Below are 12,654 nucleotides of genomic sequence, written 5' to 3' on the forward strand. Positions count from 1 at the left end.
GTGTGAATCAGAACCACATGCATTCCCAAGAGGGAAAATAGTATACTTAAATCAAATTCAAATGTATAAAATGAGAGCTTAATACGTATCCATGACATTTATCTTTTTTTACACAACTGCAGGTGTGCTTAAAATGTACAGATGTTGTACATCCACATGCTCACTGACAACTAATGAAAATGTTTGTACTTAAGTAGGAACACAAGTAAAACAGTTGAAATACATCGAGCTGTCTATTTGTTCAGTAGGGTGTGTGACCAGTAACAGCACTAGGAAGCTCAGCTATGCTGCTTCCTCGGTGTCCTGCTGGCCCAGCCTGTCCACACCCCTCCCCTGCTCTCCAGTGAGTAGGCTGATCAGACTAGAGACTGACCTAGTTCATAGGGAGATAAGGAACTGTACTCTCTTTCCCCAAGGCAGCTTGCCGTGACAAGAGGGAGGAGGCTGTGTAGTCTACAGCAGTGGCTCTCTCCCTCTCTCTCTCTTCCCTCTCTGTCTTTCTTCCCTCTCTCTCTCTCTCTTCCCTCTGTCTCTTTCTCTCTCTCCCTCGCTCTCTCTCCCCCTCTCCCTCTCCCTTTGTGCATCTATGTCTCTAAATAAAATGTTGTTCAAACAGAGATAATCCCACAGTGGTTTAACTGTCAACAAATATTCTTGTATCCAGAGGCGAGCATTCCTCCGTACCTCAGCTGGAAGGCAGCTTGGCTTGGCCGTCTCTCCAGCCTCTGGGGGCTTGGCCGTCTCTCCAGCCTCTAGGGGCTTGGCTGTCTCTCCGGCCTCTGGGGGCTTGGCAGAGTCCTGCTGCTTGTCCGCGGGTCTCGGTGTTGAAGAGTCCTGGCTCTGGTTCTGGTTCTGCTCCACCCCAAACACCTGAGCACAAACACAGCAGCACATCCCTGAGAGCGCCGCTCTGGACGGCCTTGCACAGCGCTCTGCATGCTGGTGCACCCCCTCTGCTTTGTCTGACTAACTCGCAGGTTCGCGTCATAAATTGTGAATAAAAAAGCTCTTTGAATAATAATGTGTAAAAAATCCCATCCTTGTTCACGTCCTCTGCTTAATAAACTCTTTCCCACACATTGATCAAAGGAAGTGTCCTATACTTGATCGAGTCACACAAGACCAGTGCCATGGCAACAGAGCGGGGGGGGGGAAACACACTTAAAGACCATGCAAGAAAAAAAACAGACAGCGAGCAACGAAGCAGTCTGCTTATTAGCGTGTCACTTAATTATAGGAATCACCATAATCGCACCTCTGGTTCAGAGAGAGCTGATGCTAAATAAAACCAGCTAAGAAGTAATACCCACTCTCTATTCCACAGCTCTCAAGTACCATCTTTTAATCCCCTGTAAAATGTTTATTGGACAGTTTATCTACGATCTTCAGAGTTTATTTCTGGAGATCTAGACTCCCTTCTCAACAATAAAAGCCTTCTTCCACAACAAGCCTTGAAAGGTTGTCATATAAAAATGTATTCATGTAACCCTGTGTAAAGGCTAACCTGCTGCTGGCACCATTAGGAGACAGCGGTTTGAATCCCCCCCGGGGCATAACTGAACAATGGGCAGAGCTTGTCTCAGAAGGCCATTACCAAGCCATTAGCTTTCAATAGAGGATCTTAGCGGTCAGAGAGTCACAGGAGGCCGACAGTTACTGTCAGAGAGGGGGAGCAGGGGGGATTCCCACCAGAGGACCTGCCCTCAGGAGCGAGATTCCAGCTCTCGTCTCTTCGTTCATGTTGAATCTAGTTAGGATAAAATGATGTTGTGCACCCGAGAAGCACAAAACGACTTCACTACAGACGCCCCGTGTTTGTTAATGAAGACCAGAGATGAAACTGGAATGCTTGGAGAACGGGAGGTGACATGAATTGTGTTGACAGGTTATTGCAGACAGTGCTCAAAAGCTCCGTTGGCTTGGAGAAGGTTGTCAACGATGCCAGTGTGCTGCCGACCGTGCCTGTCTGACTGCCTGCCTGCTAACTTGACCCGGGTCAAGACACTCAATTAACCTACATACAAGAGATGCCTCATCTTACAAATGTCTCAATGCAGATACATCTAGACTGTTCCTCGTGTCACTGGTATTCCTGCTTCTATGTGGTAGAGTGCAAAGGAAATTCACACTAGACCTCATCTCAGCCAACATGTAGATCCAAAACAAGCAAACATGGGTTTCGTGGGGTCAAAACATGCTTTGCGGCTTTGAATGTTACAGGTAAAAAATTATAAATAAATTACAATCAGCACACTAAGGTCACCCGCCACCCTTCAGCATAGCGCCCCCCTGTTACCTTGTCTATCATGCGCCTGGCCTCTTCCTCCTCCGGGTTGCGGTTTTCCAGTTCGATGGTGTACGTCCCCTTGTCACTCTGGTCGTCCTCCAGCTCCTTGTCCCTGTCCTCGGGCCCCCTGGCCGTGTCCTCGCTGGGGCTGGTGGTGTGGTGCCCCGTGCTGGCTGAGCTGCGGCCCAGGCTGGGGTCTTCAGACCGCTGCTTCAGCAGCACGCGCGCCGCCGTGGGTGCCCCTGCCACTATGGCCGCCGATATCGTCGCGCCGCCCCTGGTACAGTCCGTGGTTGCCGTGGTGCCGGCGGTCTTGGGGTGGGAGGGGGGCGTGGGGCAGAGTCCCTCCCCGGTCACGCCCCCTAGCAGCGGGGCAGTCTGGGAGAAGGAGTAGGAGCGCCGCTTGCGAGTGTTCTCCTCGTCGTAGAACTCGATCATGAAGGCCGTCCTGCTGCTGCTGCTGCTGGGGGCGCAGGCGGCCCCTCCGGCCTGGCCGTGCGCCGCCCTCAGGCGCTCCTCCAGAGCCAGGCGCCGGTTCCCGAAGCGCAGGCCCGGCCCGTTCTCCGAGTCGCTCTGGGTGCCGTCCTCATGCTTGCTGCCTGGACAGACAGAGAGAGGTGGACAAAGCCATTAACCGGAGGCTGGACGGTTAGCCCCAACGCCAGCGTCACCTAACCCTAACCTCAGACGACACAGGACACACACTATCTTTTAGTGTTGAATCTGATTCCAAGTAAACAAATAACCAGGTAGAAACACATCCCACAGCGTAGTCCCTATAGTCCTGTCTGCTGGTAGGGTAGGCAGTGTGTAACAACACTAGAAACATGCCACCCACATCCAGACTAGCCCTGCCCCCTCTGTGGGCAGGACGCGAGGGGAGGGCACTGGGTCTGGAAGGCAGACATGGAGGGAGGCGGGAACAAGCAGAGGGAGAGCGTGTTTTTTTTTTGTGTTGGAGCGTTGGGGGTGGGGGGGACTCAGGAAGTAGCATGCTGCCAGAACTGACAGCGTGGGGCTTGAGAGGCAGGAATCAGCACACTGCTCCAGACAGTGGTCTTTCATGCTGCCTGGAGCAGACAAAGGAGCCGTTGGGGTCCTCTCAGAGCCGGCCCTGAGCAGGCAGTGCCGGCCCCGCCGGCCCCACATGAGTCAGACTGCTCTCCCGCCCCTCCTGCCTCACACACCAACACACACACACACACGCATTCACACATAGACGTCTAGGCTTACATCACATGTAAACATGAACAACCTACTAACCTTACACAACAAAGCAGGGTATTACAAATATTTTAGATCTCACGGAATAAAGATTTTAAAAAGCAATACCTATTCTATTTATCTGAGTAAAGACACTCAAGCTACCAAAAGATACAAATCGTACAATATCCAGATACCTAGACACTATTATGCCTGGACTGGTTCCATATCAGAAGATGCCAGACCCACCTGAGGGCTGAATATTAAACCTTCTGGCTCCCAGATTTCTCTCTCTGGGTTTATCGGTTTATCATCATCCCATCCTCATACTCACACCCACAGCTCTGAGCATGTCTTCCACACACACACACACACACACACAGCCCTGAGCGTGTCTTCCACACACACACACACACACACCTCAGACACACACACACACACACAAACACACACCTACACTCTCGCACGTACATGCCTTCACACACACACACACACACTTCTCATCAAAGTTACATGCCAAGTTACATGCCTCAATACAAGTTACATGAGACCACGCACGCATACCTCAAAAACACTCATCCTGATCGAATATCAATGAGTATAGCAACCCCAACCTTAAGTACTCTCTCTCTTTCTCCCTCTCTCTGGACTAGATGAGAACTCTCCAGTCTGGTGTTCCGAGCATCCAGCTCACGACCTGCAGCTCCCAGCAGAGCAGCCACACCTAGAACTGGAACGACTGCATTGTCCACCAGCAGCAAACGCTCTGCTCCGGCTCCCTCACTCCAGCCAGCCAGCACTTTGACTTCACCTTCCCAGCACAAGCACAAGCCTCGTAAATCTTTATTCCTATCGGCCCCTGTGTGACAGCCCCACCCCCCACCATCATAAATTAGCACCCATTTAATTATCTAAACTCCTGCCTGCCATTTCAGTCAGCGCCGCACCCTGAGACTGAACAAGCCTACTCAGCGTTTTCAGCAAGCAGGTAGGGAAAGCACAAAGCAGAGAGACAGAGAGAGAGAGAAAGAGAGAGAGAGAGAGAACGAGAGAGAGAGAGAAAGAACAAGACAGAGAGAGAGAGAGAGAGAGAGAGAGAGAGAGACAGAGAGAGAACGAGAGAGAGAGAGAGAACGAGAGAGAGAGAGAGAGAGAGAGAGAGAGAGAGAGAGAGAGAGAGAGAGAGAGAGAGAGAGAGAGAGAGAGAGAGAGAGAGAGAGAGAGAGAGAGAGAGAGAGAAAGAAAGAACAAGACAGAGAGAGAGACAGAGAGAACGAGAGAGAGAAAGAAAGAACAAGAGAGAGAGAGAGAGACAATGCAATCACTCCTACCCCAAACAGGCCCCAACGACGAAGATGTTGAGATAGAGAGACAGTGTCTAATCTAAACTTTCAAATAAAAGTGTACAAATGAGTAATCGAGCTGGATGTGGTTCTGCTTCCCTGCCGAGATACCATGGATGAGTGTGATTTGAGACTTCCTCTCATTCGTTCGCTAGCTCGCTAACTAGCGACAGTAGACTGCTGTGCTATCCCATGCTAAGCCCCGGCAGTGTCTGTCAGAGCGTCTGGAGACGGACGGGATTTAACTCTGCTGGGAGCTAATCCCCAGGAGAAGCGAAATACAGCAGAATATATTCTGTATTAAGAAAAAATGATGCCTGGTTGGGCTTAGCAGTGGTTTACCATGGAGCTCAGGGAGAGAGCTTAACAGCTGATACCGTTTCCATTCACCACAGAGCGAGAGAGAGAGAGAGAGAGAGAGGGGTCTTAGCGGAGATGAGAAAGACAGTGGAGATGACGAGAGGGAGGGATGTACCTTTCAGCCGCTTCAGGTGGACCGGGACGTCACTCTTGATGCTCTTGCTGTCGTCCTCCGCCGATTCTCGGCGCACCAGCGTGGGGTCGTTGTGAGCCAGCCAATCGGCAACCTTGCTCTCCGACGCCATCATGGCGGCCTGCAGGGTGCTCATCTCCCGTCCTCCCGGCTGTCCCACTTTCTTGGACCGCGGCCGGTGGTCGGGGGTGAACTTTGACACGTGGTCCTTGATGGTGACCTTGCCCGGGGACGTGCTGTCGAACTCAATGGTGAAGGAGGCGTGGCCCTGGGCGGCGGCGCCGGCACCGGAGGCGGAGCTTGTGTGGAGGTTGGCCAAGCCCTCCGTGTCTTTGGTGGGAATCTCGTGGATCCCGTTCTCTGCCATCTGGCCCTCCTTGGTGGGGATCTCAAAGTAGCTGGGCTCCTGTGCGTCCTCCCTGGGTCTGTCACCCCTCCCAGCCTCTCTGCCGTCTGGAGGAGGAGAGAGGGAGGGAGGAGAAATGTGGAGAAAAATAATTATTAACAAAACAAATACTTCCAAGATAAATCCTAATTTGTTAAAATGTATCGAAGTGTTGAATTGTTGAAAACAACAACCAAAACTATAAGCAGTAGACAAATAAGCAAGAGGTGAGAGGTCACACAGAATCACCAATCAGCTGTGTCTGTTTCCAGGGCCTCAACATTAGTCAGAATCAGTGTTTGGAGCTTAGGGAGGAAGCAGGCCTTCAGAGCGAGAGAGGCCAGGCCGCATGTGGCTCCAACACTGCCATCTGTGTCACTCAGACTGGGGGACCGGCCAGTGAAAACCCTCTGGGCTACTCACTAAGAAACGGTCTAGGCTACTCATTCACTCATTGGCTCTTATTAAGTGCCAGCTCTCAATGTTCTGTGATGGATGAGGTGGTTGGAATTAAGTGACCATCTGTTTTATACTAATGGACAAAGTGATTATCTGAGTTATCTACCAAAAACCAGACTTCTGGATCTACAGATGCACAGAGAATCTAGAGGTAGATGCTAATGTTAGGTGTAAAAAAGACAACCTAACTTTGAAGTTGAAGATAACCTAACTAAGTTCGAAACTGTTAACTGGTAAACACACTGGATCCAGTATATCATTTTTCATACTTCTCTAAGCTACTACAATAAGAGTATAGTCTATAGACTGTAGAACTTCCTGTTTTTAAAACAAAACAACACGTCCTGAGAGAGAAAAAGTCCCAGTGATGTCACACTCATGAGACACCCCAGTTATAACCCGTAAGGTGCTGGGGCAAATGTAGTTCGTACCACTGAACACACACATTAAGAACTCCCCACTACAGGACAGGGGAGGCACAGAACTAGACTGGCACCAGCCACACACACACCATTACATATTAATGTCACCCCTCTCTTTCGCACAGTGACAAGACCCCTTGCAACCTGTGCATCACTAACCACACCAGCCTGCACTAAAAAAACCTTCCAGAGAAAACACATGCAGTAGTTTCTTCCACTTATTAGGCTGTTTTGACTGAACATCAGAGACAACATCCACAGGTAGCCAAATGAGAAAGTGTGAGTTCAGACAGTAACTGGACAAGAAAAAAAGTCTGACTCAACAACGCCTTTTAAAACTGAACGAGTGGAAAAAGTTAAAGGAACACAGAAGCATACTTACTTCAGAGCCGCTAGCTAATGTGTGTTCCTGAGAGGAGAAAGCGGTTTGTTTCAGCGCTGAGAGAGAAGGAGTTTCTGCAGTGGCGTAACCTAATAACCCTCCCTGACAATACAGAGAGAGGGGGGCTGGGAGCTTCCACAACAGTGGCTATTCACAGACTGTTCCTTTACTACCTCTTTCTCTCTCTCTCTCTCCCTTTCACTTCCCTTCTCCAGTTAGCTCTCTGCCATTGCAAGAGGAGAAGACATGCACTTTTTTTTTTTTACTACAGATGAAAGAAATACATTTGTGAGAGATCTATTTTGAGATCATAAGATGCTGAATCAAACAACAGTCTCGATCAGAAACAGAACTGATGGGATTTAGGTTGGTTAGAAAGACTCCCGTCTGTTTTGTAAAAGATCAATGAAAACCTCAATAACTCATTATATAACATCTTCTACCTCTCCTAGCTTTTTGTTAAAAAAACAAAACAAAAACCTGTCTGTAGCCAAGTGAAGGCTGTGGATTGCTAGACTGAGTGTGTGGGCTGGTGAAAGGCCCAGGGAGGGAGAGAGGCTGGGTACAGTTGGTTAGGAGGTCTGGATATGGTGCCTCGTTTATAACAGAGGAGCTGCTGTCCTTAGGAACTTCACTTAACTGGCTGGTGGTACACTTAAGTACCCTCAAATCTCTGCTGCTTCACAATGAGCAGAGACAACAGTTTCTTTAAAATCAGATCCCCCCAAAGGAGAATGTTTCAGTGCACTGTAAAAGCCTTCTGTAAACTTATTGCTAGTTATTTTCACTTGTACGGTATCACGTACAAGTGTCACAACAGTACAACCCTACTCTAGTTGGACTAACATCACATTACACAACATGACTATGCACTCCTTCGGGTAATGAAGTCAAGCAAAGACGCAATCAAAATCAAACTGCCTTACTGAATTCCATGACGGACGTAACCGCTCCCATTCGTGATGTTTTCAAATGAGTTCTTCAAGCTATTCAATAGTGCATCTCTGTTGAGGATGCACTCTGCTCCACACAGACGCTATTCTCTCTGTTCTCTGTCCAGCTGTGATGGTGGGTTTGAGGACAGTGGTAGTCTGCTGGAGTGCTGCTCTACCTCCGCCCCGACCCCTGCACCCATTGGGTGTCCTGCTGCGATGCAGTCTGGCCTAATCTCTAATCCTGTTACTTCTGTCCGGAGCAAGTTAATGGGATCCCAGCCTTGCGATCCCAATGCACACACAGATGAACACACACACACACACACACATATGTGAGTTTGAACACATAGACTCACCCACACCAGACACACGCACGCACACACAAACACAAAGTCTGGCTGACCGAATGGCCATTACCCCCAGCACAAACAGACAAGATAAGCTGTGAGCATTACCATAAAACCAGCCTTTCACTACTTATAGAAAGTATCCTGATTTTATATCATAAAACTTTTTACTCTCCTATCACATCTTGATTATCGTATAGCACGCTTGACATCATACACAAAGACGTCACAAAACCAACACATCTTCCTGCTAATATCTAGTCATTCTTGGGTAAAACAGACATAAAAGTCTATCTAGAGCAAAGCTGAATTTAATACAATAAGATTATCCTCTATTTGTCCCATAGTGGGATAATTGCAGAATCTACACTTAAATACCATTCCTATGACTACCATCTCCAGTCCTCCCAGAGGGCTAGCTCTCAGATCTCCAGTCCTCCCAGAGGGCTAGCTCCCAGATCTCCAGTCCTCCCAGAGGGCTAGCTCCCAGATCTCCAGTCCTCCCAGAGGGCTAGCTCCCAGATCTCCAGTCCTCCCAGAGGGCTAGCTCCCAGATCTCCAGTCCTCCCAGAGGGCTAGCTCTCAGATCTCCAGTCCTCCCAGAGGGCTAGCTCCCAGATCTCCAGTCCTCCCAGAGGGCTAGCTCCCAGATCTCCAGTCCTCCCAGAGGGCTAGCTCCCAGATCTCCAGTCCTCCCAGAGGGCTAGCTCCCAGATCTCCAGTCCTCCCAGAGGGCTAGCTCTCAGATCTCCAGTCCTCCCAGAGGGCTAGCTCCCAGATCTCCAGTCCTCCCAGAGGGCTAGCTCCCAGATCTCCAGTCCTCCCAGAGGGCTAGCTCCCAGATCTCCAGTCCTCCCAGAGGGCTAGCTCCTAGCGAGGATGTGCTCACCTGCCGCTGGGTTGTCGTGCTTCTTGCTGGACGTCTTGATCTCCTGTTTGAAGGAGTTCTCGTCGTCTGCGTCCCCGTCGCCCCACCAGGACGGCTGCCCGTACAGAGGAGTCCCTCTGTGTGAGGAGGCCATGTCCCCTGGGGGCACACAGACACAAGAGGGGGTCAGGTGGCTGAGCGGTTAGGGAATCGGGCTAGTAATCTGAAGGTTTCCAGTTCGATTCCCGGCGCGACACGTTGTGTCCTTGGGCAAGGCACTTCACCCTACTTGCCTCGGGGGAATGTCCCTGTACTTACTGTAAGTCGCTCTGGATAAGAGCGTCTGCTAAATGACTAAATGTAAATGGGTGCTGGAATGAGATCGCGTCGGTCTATGGTTGAGGTTAGAGTCTTTTTTTTTGGTTTCGTGGACTGACTACGTAAACCATTAAATGTATTGGGGACTTTCTGATGCATGTGTTGCAGTAGTATCATGCATACATTCCTTTAAGATGTTATGAATCCTGATTGTGTGTGTGTGTGTAATCCCCCCTCCCCCCCCCCCCCCCCCCCTCATACTGGGGGCTCTGGTTTAGTATTATCTGCAGCACTGACCTACATACTCCAGCCAGCTGCAGGACCCAGCAGGCCAGGAGAGAGCCCGGTCTGCTGGGTCCTGCTCCCTCCCCAACACAGCGAGACCCAGTAGGATCACCTTCTCACAGCCACGCTGTCAGACACACACTCGCCCAAGAAGCACACACACACACATCCTCTTTCACTCTCAAAAACACACACACATGTGTGTTGCAGTGTGCCCCTACATGCGAGTGCACATGGAAAACATTATCATAAAACGGAATATTAGTGGGATAGCATAACCAGACAACCGTGAAGGAATAACGTTGGGTAGCACAGTGTCTGTGTGTGCGGTATCTCGGGGTGTGCTACATGTTTCCCCTCTCATTAGATCTGCTCAGCGCCAGGTTCAGCAGTGTGGGTGGCATGTGGGGTTAAAAGAGATGGACCAGAAGCAGTAGGCAGAGAGGGTTAAAGCCAAAGCCTATTGCTCCATCTGACCCGGGCAGAACATCTGGTGTTTGGAAGAGCCCCAGAGATTACGTCAATAATCAAGAACAACCTCTCAATCCATTGTCTACACAACAAACTGTAAAAATATTTGTTATACTTGTTTCATATGTTAACGGTATTCCTTTGTCACATCCCAGCGCGACTTGAAATTACAACCTCTGTTATCATATTTATAACGCCTTGTAATCATTCTCCTACCGAGTCACAGAGGACCATAGGATTAGAGTAAAGTGGTCCTGATGTGACAGGAGAGAGGGGAGTGACGTCTGGATCCCAGAGGAGAGACAGGGGGGCGGAGCCTGAAAGTACACGGAGCAGCTGTCCCCATTCAACTTCCTGGATACAAATATAGCTCTGTGATTGGCCTACCCTTCAGTAATGAGAGTGGGAAGATGCGGGCCAATCAGGTATGGCGGTGGTTCAGATGGTCATGGGATAGAACGATTGCGTTTGAGGGATCATGGCTTTGTGAGATTCTGTTAGATTTATGACGTGTTATTTAAATGTCTTGAACCGAACCGTAGCTCGTATATCCCAGAAAGCCAACGAGCAGAAACACAAAGATTGGTCGTCTTTCAACTAGCAATCTAATCAAGCCCAGTCTAACTGTCTGTAGATGGTTGTTATCATAATAATTGTATACTAATTACCAATACTTTGTATGCATGACAAGATGCAAGCCGTAAACTGTCACGTATGCTTTAAAATACTGTAGATTAAACAGCAGACACTAAAATATATTTTACAGCATCTCATAGAACACAAGCCTGCTGAAATATCTACAGTCTAGTCATCATTTACTTGTATCTGTGTTGTGATACACACAACATGGTCTTATGTTGTGATATCCTCACCTGCCATCTTGTCCTCTGCCTTTAGTCTGTCGGCTGGTTTGGCAGCTGATTCTGCAGGGACCCCTTCTGAACTCTTGCCCTCGGCCGGCTTGGACCTGAGAGTCTTGGGGGACTTGGAGGGGGACTTGGTGGGAGACTTAGTGGGAGACTTGGTGGGAGACTTGGTGTTCTCCACGTTGGAGGGCTTCTTGCCTAGCTGGAGCTGGCTGGTGAACTTCTCATGCTGACAGGAAGAGGAGAGGGGGATGGAGGGGGGGGTAGTTATAAAGAGATTAGGATGGGGAGATGATAGGGCTGATGTGTTGTGTTGCTGCTCTGCATTGTGGAGGTTGGGATGGTGTGGGTGGGCGTGGGTGGACGTAGGTGTAGGGTGTGGGTGTGTGTGAGGGTGGGTGTAGGGTGGAGGCTTGTCTACCTACCTTAAGGGCCTCCTCAGGTACCTGGAGTTCTCCTATCACCACAGTGAACAGGTTGGTATGTGAAACTTGCAGTCAAGGTAACACACAGGTTTAAAGCTGCAGTAGGCCACATTTTAAAAGAAGTTTAAATAATATTTGAGAAATATGAGAAACAGCGCCCCCCTCAGATCTTGTCTGAACTTCCGTGCTTCTTCCAGCTCAACTTTGAGTGACAGTAGTTTTACAAAATAAGCCAATGACGAAGGCCCACCTTGCCGAATGGCTGAAGCAGGATTGCTGGAAGATGATTGGCTGGTAGTAGCAGGCCTCTCCAAAAGTTTTAACTGACAAAAGCTTCCTTTGTTTTTGCTTTAATTTATTTTACCTATGGTACCTTTCATCTACATCCACACACTCAAGGCTTTGGAGTGCCTTTGCAATTCATTATTAAAAATAAGGTTACGCTTCAAAGAGGAGAGCAGTGAAAAGCTTGACATTTATGGAACGTAAGTGCTAGACGAATTAGTCATATTGAACAGAGCAGGGGACACAAAAGCATAGATGATGAGCCTGTCTGTCTCGCCGAAGAGGGACGACGGAAGTTGAAGGACGTCAGCGTATAAAGGATATCATATCCAAACCTCAGCTTGTCATCGAGCTTCAGAGTGATGTACATCTGCTCCTGAATGCGGACATCGTTCACAAACGTCTGTAAGGGAACGCAAAGGAAAAGAGAGAAGACAGCACAATAAACATTCGTTCATTACTTTCATTCATTTGTTAAATTGTACATTTATTAATTCATTTTTGAATCTTGACTAGCTTGGACTCAAATGCTCTACCACGGAGCTAAAGACACCAAGACAGATAGGGTGCAGTCTCAGTCTGTCGACTGAGCTGACCTCAGCTCTTTATAGCCGGGTATCGGATGATGCCAGAAAACATGCTTGGCTCACTGGCACTAACAAACATTCCCCACCACCAGCAACACAGGGGAGGGTACAGCTCAGTGGTTAGAGCGCTCCAAAAGATGGCAGGTTCAAATCCTTTAACTATACTGTGACTATGGATAAAAGTGTCTGCTAGAGGAGTGAGAGGAGGGTGACTCAGAAAGAGCGTATGAGTGTGGCTTCCTGTCTGGGAGTGTGTCAGAGGACACATGGGCCTCTGGGGAAAACAGATGCCT

At 49.1% G+C, this 12,654-nt stretch overlaps 1 protein-coding gene across 1 annotated transcript in view; it reads right to left on the reverse strand.

The window, feature by feature from the left end:
- cep170aa (centrosomal protein 170Aa) overlaps positions 1-12,654 on the reverse strand; it is a 30,971-nt gene that overhangs the window by 8,855 nt on the left and 9,462 nt on the right. Inside the window, exons 4-10 of the mRNA XM_067236513.1 lie at positions 12,099-12,177; positions 11,490-11,548; positions 11,071-11,293; positions 9,146-9,283; positions 5,309-5,779; positions 2,297-2,886; positions 685-870 (exon numbers count right to left, since the gene is read on the reverse strand). Coding sequence (XP_067092614.1) covers positions 685-870; positions 2,297-2,886; positions 5,309-5,779; positions 9,146-9,283; positions 11,071-11,293; positions 11,490-11,548; positions 12,099-12,177 — 1,746 coding nt within the window. The remainder of the gene's footprint in view (positions 1-684; positions 871-2,296; positions 2,887-5,308; positions 5,780-9,145; positions 9,284-11,070; positions 11,294-11,489; positions 11,549-12,098; positions 12,178-12,654) is intronic.

This window comes from Osmerus mordax, chromosome 5, assembly GCF_038355195.1.
Source record: "Osmerus mordax isolate fOsmMor3 chromosome 5, fOsmMor3.pri, whole genome shotgun sequence".
In the NCBI taxonomy this organism is placed as follows: Eukaryota; Metazoa; Chordata; class Actinopteri; order Osmeriformes; family Osmeridae; genus Osmerus; species Osmerus mordax.